Source organism: Botryllus schlosseri, chromosome 8 (genome assembly GCF_051294905.1).
Source record: "Botryllus schlosseri isolate E-star chromosome 8, Bs_hap1, whole genome shotgun sequence".
Lineage (NCBI taxonomy): Eukaryota > Metazoa > Chordata > Ascidiacea > Stolidobranchia > Styelidae > Botryllus > Botryllus schlosseri.
Genome location: NC_137243.1, coordinates 8754345 through 8777766, shown reverse-complemented (window position 1 = coordinate 8777766; position 23422 = coordinate 8754345). Strand labels below are relative to the sequence as shown.

The 23422-nt window shown below is 40.7% G+C and overlaps 2 protein-coding genes across 4 annotated transcripts in view; one reads left to right on the top strand and one right to left on the bottom strand.

The window, feature by feature from the left end:
- Positions 1 to 73: 73 nt before the first annotated feature.
- LOC145445600 (exostosin-like 3) lies at positions 74 to 13944 on the top strand. The gene is made up of 19 exons (XM_080323795.1): positions 74 to 290; positions 661 to 778; positions 1939 to 2024; positions 2107 to 2253; positions 3429 to 3519; positions 3593 to 3691; positions 4495 to 4610; positions 5065 to 5153; positions 5619 to 5753; positions 7084 to 7320; positions 7893 to 8012; positions 8073 to 8211; positions 8945 to 9367; positions 9792 to 10027; positions 10775 to 10956; positions 11762 to 11964; positions 12028 to 12172; positions 12613 to 12741; positions 13307 to 13944. Exons 3-19 carry the CDS (start codon positions 1957 to 1959, stop codon positions 13514 to 13516), a joined length of 2769 nt encoding a protein of 922 aa, XP_080179921.1. The 5' UTR covers positions 74 to 290; positions 661 to 778; positions 1939 to 1956; the 3' UTR covers positions 13517 to 13944.
- A 1116-nt stretch (positions 13945 to 15060) lies between these two features.
- LOC145445609 (uncharacterized) overlaps positions 15061 to 23422 on the bottom strand; it is a 41683-nt gene continuing 33321 nt past the window's right edge. Inside the window, exons 8-18 of one of the 3 annotated variants that reach the window (XM_080323804.1) lie at positions 22716 to 22826; positions 21802 to 21912; positions 20470 to 20580; positions 19666 to 19776; positions 19426 to 19481; positions 18482 to 18548; positions 17828 to 18000; positions 16635 to 16784; positions 16337 to 16505; positions 15689 to 15766; positions 15061 to 15621 (exon numbers count right to left, since the gene is read on the bottom strand). In XM_080323804.1, the coding sequence (XP_080179930.1) occupies positions 15488 to 15621; positions 15689 to 15766; positions 16337 to 16505; positions 16635 to 16784; positions 17828 to 18000; positions 18482 to 18548; positions 19426 to 19481; positions 19666 to 19776; positions 20470 to 20580; positions 21802 to 21912; positions 22716 to 22826 (1271 nt within the window). In that variant the 3' untranslated portion in view covers positions 15061 to 15487. The remainder of the gene's footprint in view (positions 15622 to 15688; positions 15767 to 16336; positions 16506 to 16634; positions 16785 to 17827; positions 18001 to 18481; positions 18549 to 19425; positions 19482 to 19665; positions 19777 to 20469; positions 20581 to 21801; positions 21913 to 22715; positions 22827 to 23422) is intronic. The other 2 variants (XM_080323806.1, XM_080323805.1) reach the window with 2 other exon arrangements.

Here is a 23422-nt window from a genome sequence, read left to right as displayed (position 1 = left end):
CACTGAATTCAGTTTTCCGTGGAAGCCGCGATGATCTAGCGACACTTAGCGAGTCTGTATTTGAAGGTTGTAAATGGGGGATAATATTACGTGAGAAGTGTGAATACCTTCTTTGCTGAGCGATGAGCGCTAATCATTCGTGCCAGATGCCATCAATGCTGCATGGACAGTGTGGCATCATCAGATAGCAACGCTGGCAGCGGTAAAGGAACATGGAGATGAGATGATAATGACTTATGACTTTCCAGTAGCTTAGCTCGTCAGAACTTTTGCACAACGCTCACGACGAAGTAGGTATATTGTTTGCAAATGGAGGAAAACAAGGGAGTCTGTTCACTAAAGACGAGTTAGAAATCGGCCAGGTCAAGGTTACGATAAAGGATAAGCTCTCTTGGATGCTAATGAACCCCCTGCAGTGTGTTTTTTCTTAATCTAAGAGTTTGGTAATGCCCAGGCCCGCAACCCTCCATATATCGCAGAAGTGTTGTAAATAGGCTAAGTATAGTTGTAGAATGAATATGTGAGTCGAGAATAGCAATTGCCTTGAATTTTTGTTATCATTAACAATTTATTATGTTGAAGATCTATGTTCATCAGATATAATATCAAATGATGTTATATCCCTGCCTTCGTTGTTTGACAACAATTTTATACCCGCAGATGTTGTGAAATGTTATCAGTCTCTTCGACGCCAACTTTTTAGGAAGATACAATGACTGTGCTGATGCAAACGAGCGGTCTTTGGTGAAATCAAAGATCTATAAACCAGGACTACCAGGTAGGGATGGTGTGAACGCGAGGTTCACGTTCGCGTTCAGTGTGTGAACCTCGGAAATTTTGAGGTTCGCGTTCACAACAGAACCTTGATAGGTTCTGCCCTGTGAACCTTTTTCATATATGACAATTTTCACTTCATTATAACATCTTTGGTTCACATTTATTACATTTCAACGGCGAACCACTCTATGCATGGCACTGGCAGCATAAACAATCAACAATAAACGAGCATGCACCTTGACAATCTCAAAAATTTTACTTGCTTTGTTACAATAGTTTGCACAAAATATCCAGCTTTCCGTTTGTGAATACACTATACATGTAGTCAGCGAATGATACATATTCAACCAATCAGTGAGATTGATATCGGTTTCTGATGTAAATATCTAGCAGGCGTACGGGTCAATCTTGACTTCACCCGTTTTGCACTCTGCTCAATATCCATGTATTGTATAGCAATACTCAGACGCCGAAGACATTGTCCGGTCTGGCCTAGACCGTTAAGGCGTAAGCTTATATTCCCTGGCAAGTCCTCAGCGAAATTGTTGGCAAAGAGACGGAGGATATTGATTTTATGGGATTAATATATCATTTGATTGCCTCAGTTGACACATCTAGCGACTTTTAAAACGTCAATATGTACTTCAGCATTGTGGCATTAGGGGGCACGAATCGTCGCTAGGTATCGTGTACATTAATATAGGCTATCACTTCATTGAAATATAGGGTTGAAATTAGCACTATGACGTCACGAGGTTCACGTTCGCGTTCACACAGAACCTGTCAAAAAGGTTCGCGTTCACACGAACCTGAACCTTTCAGAGGTTCACACCATCCCTACTACCAGGTAATATGCAATCCTATACCTATAGCCTACTGTTTGCTTGAAGCTGAATTCAAACCCTAAGTTGGTGGATTTCACACCTCTTGCTTATCGTTACTTTGTTTTCATGTATATTATCATATTGCAACCAAAGTTTTGACAGATACCCATTTACTCTCTGTAGTGGTTGACAATATATACAGACTGCAGGACTCCTTGCACCAACTATACAATAAAGTTTTCGTACATCTTCTAAGCTAACCATGACGGTTGACGAAATGTAGCCTAATTTGATGCGAATCTTACATGATTTTGTTAATTCCTGATTTTGCCTTCAGGTACAGTCATATTGCGCAATGATTGGTGTTACGAATGGTGCCGCCAATAGACCATACAGTGTTTCATATTTCTATCACATAGCAAGGTATGCTTTTGAATTCATGTCTTACACAGTGGGGACCCGTAATTGCATTCTCGAATAATTCCAGCTGCATTTCTGTTTACAGATGCATCCTTCGCACAAAGGTCTCCAAGCTGGTTATTGGTATCCTACTAATTCTCGGCCTGGGACACAGTGTTATCAATTATTTATTGTACACCCATGACCATCACTCTGACAACATTCGCGATGATGGTCAAGATATAACATTGAGGTATCGGCATCAAATTTTTGATTACATGGGCCTACTATTCACGTCTGATCATTAACTATTATGACGGTTCCCAAAAAATAAGAACACATGTCAAAAATAAGGACAATGTAGTTTTTAAAAAAAATGCTCTTGAAATTAAGAACAAATCATGATTATATTCAATTCTTTTGTTGCGTTTTTTATAATTGTTAATGTTCCAACTTCCCACTGTTCGGCCTTTTTTTAATTTATTGATGACGCGAGACTCGACCCAATATAGTAGACGTTTTTGTACTCTATAGAGGCAGCTGACTGGATGATGCGCCAGAGTCCCTAATTATCGTATCGCTACATATTGTATTATATTTCTGATTGCAATTCCATTCAATAGAACTGTCGGTCTCTCTCATAGAAATATTTGGTTGCTATGGCAACCTGGCTATATTATTATTAGGGCAAATTTTTGTTGCAGTTAAATCCGTGGAAAGTTGCATTTATTTTTGAAAAAAGTTGCAGAAGTTGCATTTTGACCACATTTTGCTTGGTAGACTAAAAAAAGGTCAATTTTCCGGCTTAGCTCCCGAAATACCCATAAAAGCGTTACTTCGGTGCTGATTTACGGTGTTTCAGTCGAATTTTGCCGTGTATTTCACCAAAATCGAAAATACTTTCATGAGAAATTGAAAAAGTTGCAAAATGTTGCAAAAAGTTGCATGAGAAAACTGGACAAAAGTTGCACTATAAGATTCCTTCAAACAGCTTAAAACAGCATTCTTTATATCTTGCGAGTATTTAGGAAGCTGCCGGAAGCTGTAAAAAAGAGTTGCAAAAGTTGCAAAAACTTGCCCTAATTATTATATTGTATAGACTACTCTACAGAATTTCAGTGCTACCATATGCGTAAACCTTCTTCGCTTCAACTTATGCTTGCCAATACTACTGTGCTGGTCACCAGTCGCTACAATTTTTGCGTCTTAATCTGTTCTTTTTCTGTCACCTCAAACAAATTGGCTTAATGGAAGCGTTAAGATTTCAGTAGTTCTGACATTCTTGACTCTTTGACACAAATGTTATAATGTTCTATCTTCCGTTTAATTAGAGCCATTATTTTTTTCTGATTTTCGGTTTTATCATGCATGCAATTCAGTTGATGCTTGTTAAAGAGGTCTCTTATCATAATTTTTTATTTGTTACAGAAACATAAAGCACGTTGATGAATTGCATAGAATAAAGCGTTCTATTACAGCCGAGTTACGGGAGCTGGAAAGTAAACGCAATAATTTGCAGGTATGCGATTCGTGATATCTCATCGATTTTGTGCGTAATTAGTGTACCGATATATATCTTATACTCGTTGCAGGGAGAAATTACAGACTTTCAAAGTCAATCTGACTCTTACGAGCGAGAAGCGAAAAAAGCTCTTGCCGACCTTAATTCGCTGAAAAGACAAATTTTACAGGTATGATTGTCTCATATGGTGTTTGTTCTAAGTGGGCGTGATCAAACAAACCATTTTCAATACTAAATATCCGTGTCTGAGAACCCCGCCAACCCAAGATATACCGGTAATAGTGTAGACCAGTGGTTCTCAACCTTTTTGACCTTGTGGACCAGCAAAACTTCAAAGCAAATGTTGCAGACCGGGGAACTTTAAATACTTAACCCAATATATAATTAGGACAAATGTATGTAACTCACAGGGAAATATTGAAGATATCATTTTATGGTACCTTTTTATATTAGACGCGTTATGCATGGGTCTATTGAAGTTTCTGTAAGACATGTTAAGACCACTGAATTTAATTTGATTGTTCAGATTCTTTGAAACAAATGCAACTGTTGTTTTTCTACCCGAGCTATTATATTGCCAAATGTCGCTAAATAGCACTGTCAAAAAGGAACGTGGTTTGTTTAAAAGTCTTCTTAGCTTTCGCACATAACTATATCGTCTTGAACGGTGCTTATTGTCGGCTGCTTTCAACAATGACGTACAACACTTGTTGCATTGTCACATACGCCAAGTCCAAAGTAAACCAAGATCTCAATATCATTAAACCATGCAGAAAATACTTTCCAAATGTCTCATTCAATTCTAAATTTGATGTTTTATTTCTCTAATTATTGGATATGCATTAGATTTCTTGCATTTTCGGATTGACATGTACAATTCTGAAATATCTGGCGGACATCATCTATGTAAATTTACCGATAATCTAGTCTTGATTACATGTAGGCCTATCTCTTACGTATTATTTCACGCAGCGAAAAAATGAAATATTGGAATTGCAAAGTCAAAACTCCATACTACCTCCACCACTTCGTCTGTTACCAAGTTCCGAAGATAATATAGACTTGACGCCGCCGAAATCTTCTAGCAGGTACAGTGCGATTGCTTGTTCTCCGTGCTATACTTGGTTTGTGTTTCCTTGATTGTTTTTGAGGACGACTCGCTATTCTAGAGGCTGCTGTACCTTGACATTTTCTCTTGATGGAGATGGATTGGCGTAATTATTGTGAAAACCTTTGGAGTCAGAGTTGGAGAAACACATATGGGCCTACTGGCTGGTCAGTGGCTGGAGTCAGAGTTTGTTAAAATGCTCCGACTCCGACTACTTTACAATCGAACCAAATGCTCATGGATTCATGAACTTAATTCCTTTCTGCGAGCATAATTTGATAATATATTGACTAAAGATTGTAATAAACCAGGGCCTATGATAACTTTTGTTATCACCTCCAATAAATTTATAATTTTCCGAGTATATTTGTGAAAATGTTAGAGTCAGAGTTTTGTGTCTTTCACATGGGGATGTCAATTGTCAATTTTTGTAGGTGCCGAATGACGGACTGCTTCGATTACTCGCGTTGCTCAATTACTTCAAGATTTCCTATTTATGTTTATCCACTATCGTACACGAACGGTCAGTATCGAGTTCTCATTCAGTGCTGTTCTGCAATAGGTTATTTTGTCGTTTCTTGATAGGGCAGGGTGGTTGCTTTGTTTTGTTACTGCTTTCCTTATAATTCAACAATCCTTCGATAGATATAATGTGTATGTGACGGACTTGAACAAACTACTCATTTGGTTAGTTGATGGACAACTAACTAATAACGTTTTTTGAGTACAGTAGTTGTGGTTCTAGTTGCATGTTTTGAAAATCCAGTGGTTGGTATTTCTACCTTGTTCACACCATGGCCACCCGTGCAATATGTAAGATAACAGCCTGTCATACCAGTGCACAACTCAATCTGAATCTTTTTTTCGTTGGAAGTCAATGTTGACAATGAATGGATTGTCTTGATAATAGTCATAATTACTGGACTGGATTGTTGTAGTTGGGACTCTGATTCAAACTGTAGTTCTCATCACCGTTTCATTTCTGCAGGGCCAAAGCCTGTAGTTCCTTTACATCAAAGCATTGTTGACGTTGTTCAAACCGTTTTTGAGGATAATGGTCATGTTACCGACGATCCAACTATCGCGTGTCTGTATATTGCATTCGTAGGAGAGGCCGAGTCGGGTGAGTTCTCTCCTATAGTGTTTTATCAGACGCTAAAGTGTCACCTTGAGATAACTAAGTATTGAAATGTATTCTCCTATTGCTCACTGTGTGGGGACTTTTTTATTTTAAGGTCAATTTGGTATTAGTTGATCTGTAAGGTTAATTCGGTATCTAGCAAAAGGTATTATATTGAAACTTGCTGAAGTGAAACGGGTCTACAGCTGATGTTTCATGAATATATATGCAATATACATATGCTGTGTCGTTGTTTTCTTCTTATCTGGAACTGTATTGATATCACTAGATGTGGTTTATGCAGAACGGTACTAATTCATGGTCAGCTAATTCCTGGTTCATTATTTCACTACAGCTGATGTTTCATGAATATATATGCAATATACATATGCTGTGTCGTTGTTTTCTTCTTATCTGGAACTGTATTGATATCACTAGATGTGGTTTATGCAGAACGGTACTAATTCGTGGTCAGCTAATTCCTGGTTCATTATTTCACTACAGCTGATGTTTCATGAATATATATGCAATATACATATGCTGTGTCGTTGTTTTCTTCTTATCTGGAACTGTATTGATATCACTAGATGTGGTTTATGCAGAACGGTACTAATTCGTGGTCAGCTAATTCCTGGTTCATTATTTCACTACAGCTGATGTTTCATGAATATATATGCAATATACTATACATATGCTGTGCCGTTGTTTTCTTCTTATCTGGAACTGTATTGATATCACTAGATGTGGTTTATGCAGAACGGTACAAATTCGTGGTCAGCTAATTCCTGGTTCATTATTTCACTACATCTTGATCTAAAGGATGCAACCTTTCAAAATCACCACTCTACTTGACGTTATCTTTTGAGGCCTGGCTTTCGCTTACATGTTTTGACTATAGAGCCTGACCAATACTAAGGTAACATGAAGGCCTATTTGAAATTTGGGAAGACGAGCTCATTGTTTGTGTAAATCCATGTCAAATTTGATGACAATACAGTATTATGCCGCCTATTCAGTTTGGGTGAGATAGGCGCTGTATCAATGTAAGTGCATGTATTTTCGAGAATTGCACCACTTCATAGTGGCATTACTCAATCCGCGTTAGTCATGAGGATGTGCTTCACATTTTCGAATGAAGCAGCCGAAAATCGGGTGCTAAGAGCATGCGACGATTCGTCTAAATCTCCTTTTTGAAACTACTCGAGTACTCAAAGTCTTGGTTATTTCTACTTGTAACCGAGTAGAAAATTGCGGTGTTACTTCTGCTTCTACTGGAGTACTGACAATGACTACATACTATGTCCAATCTGATGGTATGTGCGTGCTTTTCCAGATGACGGGGCCGTAGAAGAAGACGTTATGGAGAATTGGCTCTTTTCCCTCCCGCATTGGCGGGGTGACGGGCGCAATCACGTCATCGTTCATCTGTCCAAGCAAACTGACGATCGGAATATTTTGTTGGGGGCCAACACGGGTCGGGCCATGGTCGCGCAGTCGGCGTTTTTGCGGGATCAGTTTCGCGCCGGATTCGATCTTGTGTTGCCATCTTTGTCGTCGACTTACCTCACAGGTTCGAGACGTTTGGTTTGGAAATGTCAGGCGTTTTGTGGTTTATTCTAATGACACACCTTTCATTTCATTTGGAAATTGTTCTGTGGAATGTTTGCTATCTTTGACTTGGCAACGTTAGTGATAATAAGAGTGGTCTGAATAGTGCATATATGATAGCAGTCGCATATTGAAAGGTTTTATTGTGATTTTGACTGGAATAGCACTCTGGAGGCTCTTGATACTTGACGGCCTGGGGAATGAATCTGTGTTTCACAACAATAATTAGAGGAGGACCTTATTTTCTGTAGCATTTGCGCATTTATCAAATCCAAGCTTTGCTATATTCCAGTAATTCCCGCACCTAGGGTCACAATTAAAATTTGTAATGATTTTCGTCATTCAATGACATTTAATAACATCATTTAATGACAAATTATCTCTATTCCAGCATGATAGCAGAGCCCGATTGCAGTTTCAATTGCCGTTTTTGTAATTCAATACTTTAGATTTTGTTTGCTTGGAGATTTGATTTATTTCATTGCCAGTATCGAAATCCATCCCGCACACATCAGCATTTTGAGAAATTTTCAGCTCCGGATATTTTCTCGGAGGAAGGCTCCGATCCTGCAAGCGTTTCCATTCCTCAGGTGCCCGTTCTGCGCGAGTACTTCCTCTCGTTTCAAGGCGACAGACCCAGCAGTGAAGGCGCAGGTAGGCGTCGCAAATTGATTTATTTTCCGGGCAATACAGGAAAGTAATACTGTTTTGAAGGCGGCGATGACGATGATACAAATCGCGGGGATTCGCGATTCTTTGACAAGCTTGTGGAAATGAAAACGGATAAACGTCTTGGAAACGTTATGCTTCAAACATCCTGCCCTGGAGAAAAGTCCGATGTGTCTGGATATAAGTGAGTAGTGACCCTGTGACTGTTTTGCGTGCCTGCTGAGCGTTTTGGCTCGGGGCACGAAGTTTAAAGTATTTGTCCGTACTGATGCTTGATAAAAAGTATTCTGGGACGCAGCTGTTGCAATGTTCATGATTGTGTATAGTATGATAAATAGAAAATTAGAGGTGGCGAGTTTAGAGTAAGTAAAAAGTATGTAGTTCTGTCTGGTTGTGTGGATTCCACCTAAAATTTCTTTTCCTCACGCAAAATTGTGCTGAAACATTTGTGAAGTGTATGACTAGATAGACACCATATATTTGAGCCACCTTATGACACTAAAAGAGCTAGATAATTGTGCCAATCTTGTAAGGATAGGATAGGATAAGACGTTGTGTATTTTGTCATTGATGTGTTTGCGGCATACAGACCGACTCGTGATATACATGCACACGATCTTTGCCTACTGCATATCATGAGTGCTTGATGTGCAGTATGCCGCTGAACAAGGGAGATGCAGAAATAGCCTTGTAAGAATTTCCAAGTCTTGCACCACTCCTCCATGCTATTCCAGTAATGCTTAGCGCCAAGCTTGAAAGTCATGAACACCAGTGTTACTAATCAGGTCTGACCTGGCCGGGGATCAAACCCATGACCTACCGATCAAGAAGCCTGACACTTATAAATAAAGGGCAATGTTATTTATAGTTTTATTTTCGAAACTATTGGAATTGACCTTGAGTTTCGATTTGTGCAGGACAGAATGGCAGCTCTGCGGCACTTCGCGATCTCGCGTCGAGCTGCTGTCGAAAAGCACATTCTCTCTCATCGTTTCTGATGAGAGTGGCGAGATCATTTCGAGCTCTGCACTTATGACGCGTCTGGCCGAATCGCTGTATTCCGGAGCCGTTCCTGTCGTGCTTGGTTCTGACGTGCGTCTTCCGTACGCTGAGTTCGTCGACTGGTCCAAAGCGGTAGTGACTTGGCCGAGGGCCAGGGTCACGGAGCTGCCGCTCGTGCTGTCGGCGTTTCCGCACGCGGACATCTTTGCGCTGCGCTCGCAAGGAAGGTTTTTGTACGACGCCTACTTTTCGACTCCTGGGTCGGTCTTGGACACGATGCTGGCACTGGTACGGACGAGGCTGAAGATACCGCCGTTGCCGGTGACTGTTGAAAACAGGTGAGCCGCATAACTGTAACAGGGGTCAATAACGTAGTATTTGCAAGTAGAAAGTAGCTTTAGGAGAGTTTGTATTACTATTAACCAATAAAATTATCATAGTAACCTCGTGAAATAGCCTGTTAGTCATTTGGCGTTGGTGGTAGATTACATCTTGCAATTTAAAGATCAGCCACCTTCGATCAATGGCTAAAAGTACGCGGCCCGTTGATCAAATACACTTTTGAAACTGCTTGCTTGATTCTCAATCATTTCATTTTCTACTTCCACTTGAAATACTTCTGAGATCATTTCTAGAATTGAGTAGAAATGTACGGTGTTACTTCTACTTGATAGTTGATAATGCTCATTACTAGGACGATTTTTTTTACATGTCAAAAAAAACAAAATTTTGTGAAAATTGTTTATTCGACTCTCTGTTCAGCAACATTGTGGCGCACCGGAGCTACGATTTTTTGAGGGAATCGGCCCCCGGCGACGCGCAGTCCGAGTTCGGCTTGCCTCCGCCCGAGGGGAAGATCGATTCGGCAAAGTTTGCTCGAAATTTCACCACGGTCACCACCGACGTCACGGATTTGTGGAACAGGTTTCCAGGGCCTTTCCGGTTGTATCCGTCTACGCCGTTTGAAAAGATTTTACCGTCCGATGCGAAGTTCGTAGGTATGTCAAGTTATTTTCTTTGCGAGAGCTATACTCTGATATGAGAGTAGTCTCGGCATACTCGGATACTTGCTTTGTTATCGCGAGAACGGGTGTTTTCTGCTGAGGTAACGCTACGAGCCTGCACCTATTACCTTATGAGTTCTTCTGGTTCAAGAATATTCCCAATTTTACCTTGATCACCTCTTTCTGTAATTCGATATCCGTAACATCGTAACAAGACACTTTCGTGAAGTTGTTCTCTAAGTGGGCGATTTCACCCCTTGGGACGAAATGATCAAAGGTGTGATAGAAGTGCATCGAATCACTGCTTTACCCTTGAAATAATAGAGTATGCTCAATTTATTATTTCTGAATCAAAGCTGTTGAATTATAAATAGTACACAAAGCTACTTAAGTATCACAAGTATATAAACCATTCCGTACTATGTGAAGCAACTGAAAACCCTTTCTGTAATCTCATGAGATGTGTGTGCAAGTCTAATGAGAAGCTCGAATTCATCATCTAACTTCCGTCATGTTGAACACGTTTGATCCTAATCGACATCTTTTGTCCCGGAGGAGCCTACATGTTGGATCAGTCCTGCGGTAAAACTGGATTGTATGAATGATTCTGCTACAGTCCAGAATTGGTCATTCTCCCGTGGCTTGTAGTCGGCTGCATATTCTTGTTAACTGATCTGGCGTATTCATTTGAAAAGCAACTGTTTGAGTGAGTGTTTCACTTGGCTGAACATTCTTGCGCAGGATCGTCGGCTGGATTCAGGCCGATAGGAGAGGGTAGAGGTGGCATGGGCGAAGAGTTTCAAAAAGCTTTGGGCGGTAACGTCGCTTCTGAACAATTCACCATCACGATGCTGACCTACGAGAGAGACGACGTCTTGATCCAAGGCTTACAAAGACTTAAGGGATTGCCGTTTCTGAATAAGGTAAGAGAATTGTTTTACTTCTCGACATACAGTTTTTGCTCTCGTAATAGTTCGTGTTCCTGTTGGGCGTGTATTTTCATATCCTAATTGGAAGTGGGTGATTTTATTGCTTTGTCAACCGGAATATTAGCAACAAACAAATTGGATATGTAACAACCAGTAACTCATATGCAATTATGTATAGAGCTTCTTGTAGGTACAGAACTTCAACATACAATTGAATAGTGTATTCATATTGAAATGAACCCGAATATTTTCTGCTGACACTCGCCAGGGGTAATCGTCAGCAACTAGAAGGGAATTGGAAAGAACAGTGTATATCAACAATCGAACATATTCGAGTTCATTTCAATATGAATGTACTATTCAATTGTATATTGAGGCTCTGTACCTCCAAGAAGCTGTTCAAATATATACACTCTCGTCACAAGTTAACTAGTTACGATGGTAAGTCTGATAAGAACAAAATCGGCACTTCATGCAATCTAACCAATTATTGGAAGATTGTAGCAGCTGATGGAGAACTCATACAATATTTGCTTTTGAGTGTGTCAAATAAGTTATTGATAACTCACTGGTTACCTGCATGGAGTTGCCACCTTCTGTTACAAAATGTGGAAATGCCATTAGTTTCAGAAAGTAGGTTGGGTCGTGGAGCTGCGTACTTCTAGTCTAGTAGGTTAGAATATTTCAATACATATTCGGTCAATGTGATACAGGCGCTATTTGGCACGGTTCTTTCGACAATTTCGCTCGTTAAGAGACGCAAACTTATCGCAAAGCTACTTTTTGCCGGTCTGCGCAGGTGGTGGTCGTGTGGAACTCCCCAAAGCCACCTGACGATGATCTCCAGTGGCCCGACATCGGGGTGGAAGTGACGGTCGTACGTCCCAAGAAAAACAGCCTGAACAACCGTTTCCTGCCGTACAACGAAATCGAGACGGACGCCGTTCTGTCGCTGGACGACGACGCACATTTGCGTCACGACGAGATTTTGTTCAGTTTCAGGTTTGTGACGCGTCGTATATGCGGACGCGGAAGCTTTATGAATTTTCGTTCAATGGGTTTCAGGGTTTGGAGAGAGCAGAGGGACCGCATCGTGGGTTTCCCCGGCCGGTTTCATTCCTGGGATATTTCCAAGAACAAGTGGGAATACAATTCGGATTACTGTTGCGAGCTGTCGATGGTGCTGACCGGCGCGGCATTTTTTCATAAGGTACTCGAAAATACTGGTTGCTTACCGCGATCGTGTGTGGAAGCAGTGGTCCATTTGGAAGGGTTCATTGAGATATGATGTATTGCGAGCAGGGCTCTGACTCCTGGCATATCCAATAATTTCTTTACAAAACTCCAATATTGCCAAGTGAATTGACCTGTTTGTTTGAATTTATAAAAACAATGTGCTCACAAAATGAAATTAAGTTTGCGAAGGGTAACTTGGTGCAAAATCTTAACGATAATTCCTGTATGGAATAATTTCAGTAAAATCGATAGGACTTTAAAGTGCATATGAAATGTGTTTGCAATGCTACTTGATTATTGTATGTATATTTATTATAGTAATTAGTGTCCATGATTTCTCGCTATCAGCTAGGTTTTGTTCTGACCCTACCTCTGATTTCTATATATCATTGTAAAATGTTTATTTTTTCACAGTACTACATGTATCTTTACACCAACTGGATGCCTCAACCGATCAAGGACAAAATCGACGAATACATGAATTGTGAAGATATCGCTATGAACTTACTTGTTTCGCATATAACGCGAGCGCCGCCTGTGAAGGTAGGGTTGTGCTGTTGCTTCCGTTATTTTACAGCAGGCAGCCTTTCAATCTAATCTTAATCCATTTCTCATGCTCCAATGAGAACTGGCCTACATCCTTTTTTGCAATCTGGTATTAGAACTGCGAATTGTGACTACACAGAGATAAGCTTGCTCAATTTTATGGTATCGCTTGATTGGAATGATTAGGGAATGTTCAACTTCATCGTGAATAAAATGTAGTCGACAAAAAGGCATCGCTGCCAACAAAAAATCAATTTTTATAGACCAAACTGGGGATACACGGCAGAATGCATTCTTTAACTACTTTGAACTTATTGCTACCTCGGACATTCATGGTTTTTGAGATACGCTATAGGCTCGAAGGCATTTTAATGAGTTCATTGCCATATAGTATAACGTAAGACCTTGCAAAAAGCTTAGCCTGCTGTTATTTCAATGAAGTGCAACAATGTCATGAGATGTCCATGGCGTTTTTCATTGTGACCCTGCAAAAGTTGATGCTAACTTCTAATTGGGAGCAGCTTGACTTCTCTGGTCACTTCCAGTCCGGCTTTGTGTTCAGGTCACGTCCAGGTGGACTTTCCGGTGCACGTCTTGCCCGGAAGCCCTGTCCAACTCGGATCACCACTACAAAGAGAGAAACCGTTGCATCAATCATTTTTCGAAAATATTCGGATACATGCCGTTGTTGAGTACGCAGTTCCGTGCCGATTCCATTTTGTTCAAGACCAGGCTCCCGTCGAACAAGCAAAAGTGCTTCAAATACATATAACTCTCTTTGCTTTGTACTTTTGCTTTCTATATTTGTGTTTTAACGTGAACTCGGCGGCATATGGTATATTACACAATTTTGAATTGACGTTTTTTATATTTTTCCCAGCGCTAAATGTGGTACAATATATGGTTAAAGTTAGCAAATAAAATTTACAGCACGTTACAGTTTGGATAAAGACCTTAGCTCTGTTTGATATACGATCTTCAATTTGCCAAGTCTTGCCGATTCATATATCGGCAGTGTGTAACTTGATTCTTCCTTCTATTTTTATCTGTAGCCGGGCACACGAGAGAGCGATCAGTGTGTTCATACATCTGCCATTGTGGTGGGGAACTCGTATTTTATATTCTATACCTTAGTTTCTATATATGCAATACTTTTTGTCTTCGACTACTCGGCAATAAATGATTTGCTTACATCAATAATTGTTTCTGCTATGTGTAGCCAGCACTGGTGTACACTGGTAAAGTACAGAGCTTTTACACTTGTGTCTGGCTCATGAAGAAAATATTGATTTGAGTGCAGCAGCCAGGGTTAGAGAGGCAGATGCTCGTGCGCCTAACGATTTTCCCGGTGATTTGAAGAGGACAGCTTTAGCACCGCGTAGTTAGAAAGAGTGCCGGAATGAGCAAATTCTGGGTTTGAATGATGCACTTTTTTTTCTGGCTACGCCCGTGGTTCTCAACCGGTGTGCCGAGAGAAAATGTGGTAAATAAAGACGTAGGCTATAATTGGGTTACCATATTTTCGAATCGGAGGACACTTTCAAAATTGTCAGAGCTATAAAACTGGAGTCAAATCCGGAAAAATTGTAAATTTTCCACGATACTCTGTGGTTCGTTGACTAAAATCAAAGTCGTCGTTTCCGTTCGAACCACGAATTTCCTATTTATGGCCATTTTCACTCGAATCTCTCCTTTATCTTAGCTCGGTGCTATTTATCTTCATTTTGAGAGGATGCCGCGAGGTCGAAAAGGTTGAGAAGCACTGGGCTACACCAATGCCGCTAGACACGGCTATATATAATTTCAACTGTGGTGCATTGACTACTATGATTAGTCACGCCGGTACCGGACGAATGGTCACTGCCTTCTTGCATACACGCGATAAAACTACCTGCTGAATCTTTCAGATGTCATTTCCAATGAGATCGGCCTCCTTATCACAACGTTGCAACCATTACAGCTCAAGTTATATCGATACCTTGTAGCCCCAATCTACCAACAGCTAAACAGCCCTCAAGATTACCAGACAACGACCTGACATCAACCTCGCCTGCCACCACATTCATTTTCTTCCCTTGTCATTTTATGTTTTCCTATATTATTTCCATCCAGTGTATAACTACATGCCGATGTCCACGTACTCTAGATACATTTCAACACCCTCCTATCTTTTTTATTATATCGCAATATTGGTATTTCGATCTGATGAAAATTTCAATATAATGGCCGACTGAATCCGCAAAATCTTCAAGGATTATAGACATGGTACTTAAAACGACGAACCTCTCTGCGTCCATGCAGTCAAGAATTGACGCGTACAGTAAATAAGTGTATTGGCCCGTGTAGCAGTCATTTACAAGCCGGGATATCACCCGGTAAGATATGAGTACAAGGGTCAAAAATACTAAGTACAGGGAATTTGGTATGATTAAAGGCAACTTCCGGAACACACCGCGAATTGATACATTTGTGCAGAGACTTAACGATATTGTTCAAGACTAACCGGAATGCAAGGCGACAAAAGCAGCATGACATTACAGAGGAACGAACATTATAAATCGTTACACGAAGATACGAACATGATTTAATACGAATCAAGAAAATTATAAAAATCTTGGATACATTTATGTCATAGCTGAAAGAGGAAAAATATACTGCCCGCGTAGGACGTTCTACATCCCGGTTTTGCGGAGTATTTTAAAGATCTCCCAACACTTTACTATGCAATTTTATGGAATTAATTTCAGATAAGCTCCACGTAATTGGCAGGAAAGAGTCCGTTTATGCCTCGACAGGTTCCAGTCCACCACCCTTCGTCGACCTGCTCGATGTTGGTAATGATTTCGTCGGGATCGAATGTTATCTCATCCTCGCCAGCTGTTACAAGAGTCGAGATACAGTTGAAAATGCGATTGTACCGAAGACAATCCAAATTGCCACTTACTTGCTTCGTAATCGTACAAGGCTCTGGCGCACATGCCTTGGTCGGATGATTGAACTTCCTGCGGCTGGCCGCCTACTTCTGCAAAATATATAATTCATTTTTAGAGCCGCGTCGAGACCTTGGATCTTATCAAAAAGAAAGTATAATGCAGACTTCAACCATTGTGAGTAGAAAACTAAACGACTTCCATAACGTAGTGATTTCCAAGATGTATCAAAACCAATTCAAGAAAAAGTAGAATATAAAGGCCTCAACCATATTCAAGTAAGTATTTATAAATAGCTGAGGATTTGCATACTTTAAGCAATTGACCGGAGGTGGCTACATTCGTTAATGCAAGATGAATCCTCGCACTCCAAAAAGTAGAAGCTCTTTGCTACTGACCACCGTTGTCGATAACTAGGCATGGACGGAAGAGCGGAACAACTACGTGCCAACGCTCAAGTACGCTTCAAACTGTTTTCACTGCAAGCGGACCAAGATTGAAAGCGGGCATTAGAGTCATATTACTCTCTATTTTCCAAAATAAATCGCTTTGTTCGCATTGAGGTACACAAGTACGTTTTTAAATGGACAAATTACACGAGACACTCGGGGATTAAGATATGATTTTTTGCTCCCTTTATACCCGGAATATTTTTGACGTACCCTCATACGTGTCCTCCTGGTAAGCGGCTTGCTCTTGCTGCTGGGGAGGAGCTTCCGTTTCTGCATATTCGTTTTCCACTTCCGGCACGATGCTCGGATGTTCCGCACTGTAGGAGTATCCGTCGTTTGGATCTGCAGTCTCTTCGTAGGTCGGTTCCGCTTCGTACGACTGAATCGAAAATATATTTAATAGATTCTCTCAAATGTGTAAAATGGATATAAGCTACTCCGATTCCACAGTGACGATATGATTAGGATTACCATAGACACGCATTATAACAATCAGACAGCGTCTCACCTGCATCTGCTCTTGTCTCTTCGCCTCCTCTTCCTGCCTCCTCCGTTCCTCCTGCTCCGCCTGATACCGACGCTCCTCCTCGTCACGCCTCTGCTCCTCCTCTCGGCTTTGCTCTTGCTCGCGTCTCTGCTGATCGGCTGCGTGCCTCTCCTGTTACGAAGTTTGTGTCGTAGGTAATCAGTACAAGTATGATTTACGAGAGATGTTTGATATACTTCAAGTTACTCAAAATGTGACTGTGAGATATTACTAACTTTATTAAAACAAAACTACTTCGCCCAGTAGCCATGACAATCTCACTCGATCACGTGATGGACACATATCACTAAACCAAATTTGTTCTCAATTACAAGAAGAATTACCGGTAGCAATTTCCACAACATGTCATAAGAGGCCTGACAAACACTCCGATTAGTTTCATAAAGCGGATTTGATCGAGGTGTCATATTCTTTAGCAGTTAATCGGGTTGGCTACTTCCGAAATTACAATATGTATCTTCGTGACTAACACAAAGCAACTAATAACACTAAAAATAGATCCAATCTTCAAATTTATTCACAGTTATCGTGATACGGGGGGCTATTTCACACAGTTTTCATGTCAAGTTCATTTATAAAAGTGATGAAATGCATCTCAAACCTACAGTCTACTCTCTTCCAAGTCCAATTGTAAAAAGTGATTAGTTTTGCCCAAAAACTCTTCACGTAGAATTGGAAGTACTCTAATAACATAACCACTTATTAAGTGCTGCAAGTAGGCCGAAACTATTCGAGTGCTCCGAAAAAGTAGAAGTGCCTCGTTACTGACATCCTCCAGACTCAGCCAGTCGAGGTTTCAAGGTGTTGGGATGAAAAGCATTGAAAGTCAAATTGTCGTTGGTAATAAACTCAACAGTGAAAAGGGGTGTATGATTCCAGTATTTCAAAATCCATTACAAATAACACTCCAGTACGGGTACTTGAATCGTGCCTAGAAAAAGTTTCTAGCATGGCGGACTCCAGTGTGACACAGGGTGGAAGACTGCAGTTTCCCTTTTTCAACTCATTACCCGTTATCAATCTCGATATATATTTATCGCATATCGACATATATTAACGTTCCAACACTTTCGCCCCCTTTGTTATTACGCCATCCTGTTTCTCAAAATCGCCAACGTTGGTTAACCACCGGTGTAAGATAAATAGTCGCAAACCTCTTCCTCTGCTTCAGCTTCTCTCTGCTGGCGTTCCTGTGCAGCCTTACGTTCAGCCTGCTCTTTGGCAGCCCGTCGCGCTTTTTCCTCCTCTCTTCGATTGGCTTCCTCCTGCTCCTGCTGCAGCGCCATGTTCTCGAATCGATTCCGGATGTTGCCAGTACTGGTGCCCGCTGCGCGACAAAATGGGAATCGGCACGGTGAAAATCTTCGGCGGCCCACAAGAATAAGCTTGAAATGAAACTGAAAGCTTGACGGGGTAACATTTCAGTTTTCTCTTTGGGGAAGTTTTCGCTTAATATAGACTGACATAGCAAAGCAACAAAAAATTAATTTATCACGTATTTTGATTCTATTTTCATTGTTTCGTAACAGTGACGTGAACAAAAAACGCTTTTCCAATTTTCAGCATTTGAAATCAGTTTACACACGAATGATATGATAGGAATAGAAAATTGTATGTTTTTGTCCTTGGTGTTTTTGCGGCATATACACCGACTTAAGATATGCATACACACTATCTGTGCATGATTTGCATACGACTGTGGACAAGGAAGGTGCAGAAACAGCCTTGTAAGGATTTTTAAGTCTTGCGCCAGTCCACCATGCTATTCCTATACTGAAAACCACAATCAATCCAACGTCAAAACTCACATGGCGCTGGTTTGGTAGGCTTGTAGGACGACGTGACGCCTGACATGTCTTCGAATGTTCCGGCGCTCTGAAAAAAATCGGTAAATCTTATGTTTTATATCATTTCAAGTAGGAGCAAACGCCGACCACGATTATTTCCCCTTTGCTCGTCAAAATATCAATCTCAAGCCATATTATTAAGTTTCAAGTTCAGTTTCAGCTGATAAACCACCACTGTGGCTTCAACCTTTTTCTGGTCACCGAGCCCTTTCTAAAGATTATCAAGCATGCAGACGCCATAATTTTTAAGGCTGAATATACAAACTTTTGAAATCAGATTTTTAAATACTCGCAAACATTAAACACAGTAATTGACGGGTTCTTAAAACAGAGTCGTGGCAGGAACAAAAAAGGTCGACAGCTATTCAAAATGCTGATCTTGGAACCATATATTGTTGTGAACATATCAAAAGAAATCTTAGCGCTGAATAAGATGGATCATCATGCAAAATGGAAACAAAATTTGCAGGCGTAAACATCTGCGCCAAAATGATCCGTTTGATGTTGAATAAGCAAATAATTTCAGAGGGGCCCCTACAAGCTTTGCCCTACCAATCATGGGTTTTGCTGTGCAGTAGATATTGTCTTGCCTAAAATTTCTGATTCACAGCCACACATCTATTGCATATTCCCGCTCATTTTGTGAATGTCCTGTCCACAGGACTCTTAGCCGCAGCAGCATCGTAATGGACCGCGGCTGGAAACCACTATACTAGAAAAGCTTGAATTACGAAACTACACCGAGTCTACAAGAATTCAACAATGGCGGTTCCAATGTTATGGTCACAGAAGTCAAAGCTACTGTGTGTTAAATAAAGGAGTGGTGGGCCCCGACAGATTTTGATATTTAAAAACGCATTGACATTACAGTATTCTATGTCTATTTGTGAAAAATAACTACAAACCTCGTCCACTCTGTCCTTTTGCACGCCATATTTTCCCCCAAAGCCCGCCGAATGATCTAAACGATTTACAGATAAATAACAACCACGATAACACCAATCGACCATACGACAATCACACGACAACATACAAAACAAACACACTACCCACCCAGTTCGAAATTACAATTCGCAGCAATCAAATTAAAAAATAACCGATGCAAGGCAATCAATTAGCCAAATGAGCAAAATTAAATCCGAAACCTTTTTGCGAATCGTGCTGAGAAAGCTTCTGCTGTTCCTCCCAGCCGTAGGCGCCCGCGTCCTGCCGATCTTTCTGTACTCCGTATTTTCCGCCGAAGCCGACCGCATAGTCTATTCGATCGCGTCGCAAGCAAAACCATAAAAATCGGCACAAAAACGCATGCATCAAATCTCAATCGGTCGCAAACATATTGAAATTATATCACACAGAGCACTATTCTTGAAGCTGTCGATTACAATTTGAATGAAACAAATTAATTTCTTGCTGTATCTGTGTTTTGTTTATTTGACTCCGTGTTTCGTTATCTCAAATCCCTTTAGTATATCATTCTTTCAGTTTCCACAAACGCTAAGAGACTCTTAGAGGTCCAGAACTTCCATATACAATTGAATATTATAAACCTCATGACAGATGACTGCTGATATACTAAGTTCAAATCTCAATACTAGTTGCTGACCCCGACGAGTGGCTGCCGAAAATATCTAGGTTCGTTTCAAGTTGAAGATATTATTCAAAAATGGCTAACCACGGCCTATCACGAGGAGACTGTGAAGATGCAAGCTTTTTGCATGGCAATCAAGTTTGAATTCATCGGAAACTCAAATCACAGGCATGACTACCGAACAATTTGGCGGATGATGAATTATTCTTAGTAATCGCACTTAAGAAAATGCGAAACTAGCATTCCTATCAATCCGCCCAGAAGTAACAATTCAGAGTTCACGAAAATTTGATTATTTTCATGCGAAATCAACATTGTTTCATAGCTTCATAAATGAATCCAGCGAAACGAAAACAAATACCTTTTTGCGAATCGTGTTGCGACAACGACACCTTTTCATCCCAACCATGCGCGGCTGCATCTTGCCTGTCTTTCTGGACGCCGTATTTTCCACCAAATCCGGCCGTGTAATCTGTTTAATACGCCAAGCGGACTCAGTCAGCTGAGTATCCAATACTAATTTTGTGTCATCCGTCACACAGACGGAAATCAAAATTTCAGGCTTGATCAAAAGTGCCTCCCGCTCCCTCCGCTCACATGATGAAGTATTTCCACAGTTACTTCAAGAAGATTCTGCCTACACTACTTCCTCGAGTGCTTGCGGTGTAGATATCGCCCCCTGTGGGAGATTATGAGAAACAAGGGGGCGAAAACTCCAAAGGGGACGACTGTGGGACTGGCGAGATATATTTAATTAACACAACTAACACGGCTAAAAAATGCACGTGAAGACGGCTTATTCTGCATGTGACGCGAAAGTTGACTAAAAAAAGGTCAACCCAACGGGAAGTAGTCGAGGAAACTGGCTTTCCGAGCACCGTCTCCAAAAAAATGACCATTTTCCGTCAATTCACCAGTGATCAGAGTCGGGTGAATCAATTTCCGGACTATGTGTCCTCTTTTAAGGATCCATAAATATCTGGGGGCGAAAATTTGTGCCGGGCTTGGTAAGGGGGCGACGAGTCGAAAAAGATTGGAAACCGCTGATTTAGACTATTTCTACTTCTACTTGACATTTTTCTATGCAAAACCAGGCGCAGATTCGCTTACTCTGACCTACCGAGCACCCAACTATTAATAGATATTGACAGTGGCTCCTACTTTTTCCAAATTGTACTACCCAGTCTTGATATCGTGTTTACAAACTTTTTACTTCAAAAGTTTCTGTTTAAGTTTGGCCGCTTAAAGATAAGTTTTAATTTGTCACACCAAGAAAGAAGGTGATGGATATTAGATACTTCCGGATAGATTTCGGTCACTGACATTACCGCAACTCTTCATAAAAACCAAGCGATGTAGTGTCCGATTGACAGTAACAGACTATAGCCACGAAAAATGCACATATTTATGAAAGCAGATGACATACCGCTATTTTCACATAAATATGTCACGTGATCATGAAAGATGTTACCGGACATAGACTAAAGAAAGTCTTCAGATTAGATACTAGAGTACCCTTCCGACTATTCATTTTCTACTTCCATATCAAGCAGTTTTGGTGTGTCTTGACGCCAATACATATACTTGTGATCGAATTTAGAAATTTATGTTGTCACTTCTATTTGTGCCTGAATACAATCGCTGACCACTTTGGTCCCCTCTGAATACTACACAGTACACAAAGTCCACTGACCTTTTTGAGAATCATGCTTCGATAGTTCTGACCGCTCTTCCCAAGTATGGGCGGCTTTATCTTGCCTGTCTGTCTGAACTCCGTATTTGCCACCGAAGCCAGTGGAATAATCTGTCAAGTTAGAATGTTACAGTCAGGTAGAATTCAACATAAAACGTGAAAGTTTACTTAAGAAACCACGTATTGTAACAGTACCACTGCCCTTAGCCCTGTAACAACATATATTATCTACTTCCTTAGCACAAATTTTGATTAATATATCAAACTATTTTTACAAATGGGACGTTGAAACTATGCATTCAGCACTGATACGAATCTTCAAACTCGTGTTTGACGTAATTTAAACAACAAATTATCAGAAATGAACCAATTGTGATAGTGTTTCAAATAAATGGCATGAAGACGCCAACCAAACCGTCATTCGTACAGCTTCAAGTATAATTTGCTCATAATGCATCCCTCCCGTAGCAGATAAATTATTTCGCTTACGTTCTCCCACAGTTGGCTTATCAACGAAGCCATATATTTGCGCAGTGACAGCCACACTGCTAGTCCGTCGATAGATTGAATAACTTTAAAAAAGTGACCATCATTTGGACTCCATTCAATAGAATTACTTCTGATTCAAATGTTATCTAGCATTCGATACAGTTTCGATTTGGCTCCGAAAATATATTCATCTTCAACAGGCTGCAAAATTTGGCCAGCTTCTAACTGGTGCGCGTAAGTAAAGTGAGTTCATTTCCTAAAAAAGTTTACTCCAGGATGAGCGTAAAGGGCAGGATTTCCAAAATAATTCGAATTTCCCAAGACAAACACGAAGCCACCGATTGTCACCGTCAACAAGCGAGTGACGTCAACGAGTCACCAAGCGCAAGGCAGAAACACAAAGAAGTTCATGCAGTAATCATAACCTCGTTGCGACGCATGCGCATTCAACTTCTCATGGTGCTCCCACGACAGAGCGGATTTGTCCTGACGATCTTTCTGCACTCCGTACTTGCCGCCGAAGCCGTAAGAATAATCTTGCTCCGCGAAGGGAGAGAAACGCGAAAAACGACAAAAATCAAGTGAGATTTCGCATGCGGCACGGGCGGAAACGCAGGAAAATAGTGCGAGATTAGCAAGCATAAATTTGTGTTTTCACATGATTCAACACCCACCGCCAGGCAAAGTACCAAAATAAACCGTCGGGGATCCCCAGGGCTGGCAAAATCGAGAGCCCGGGTGATTCGATTCTGAATAGAGTATTAGGCTTCAAGTCGTCGAGTTCAAATATGTACCATTTATGCAACCACAAATAACATAATGCCAATTCTACATCACATTCACGTTAATTTGAGACAATACTATGGGTTAATCACGACTTCACAGTTATGTCATTTTTACTAACGTATTTACTGTGCAGTAGGGCTCTTCAAAAATGACTTTTTTTCTCAAACCGTGTTGGCTACTTGATAAAATTGTTAGGTTACCTAATTTAAGCCTACGCACCAAATTTGGTTCAATTCCAACCAGTAGCCGCATTGCCACAGGAGAAGAAAGTTTCTATTTATCATGTAAAAATAAATAACAAAAAATTTGAAAATTTTCTGTTCACCCCATGAAAGTGTTAGGTTGT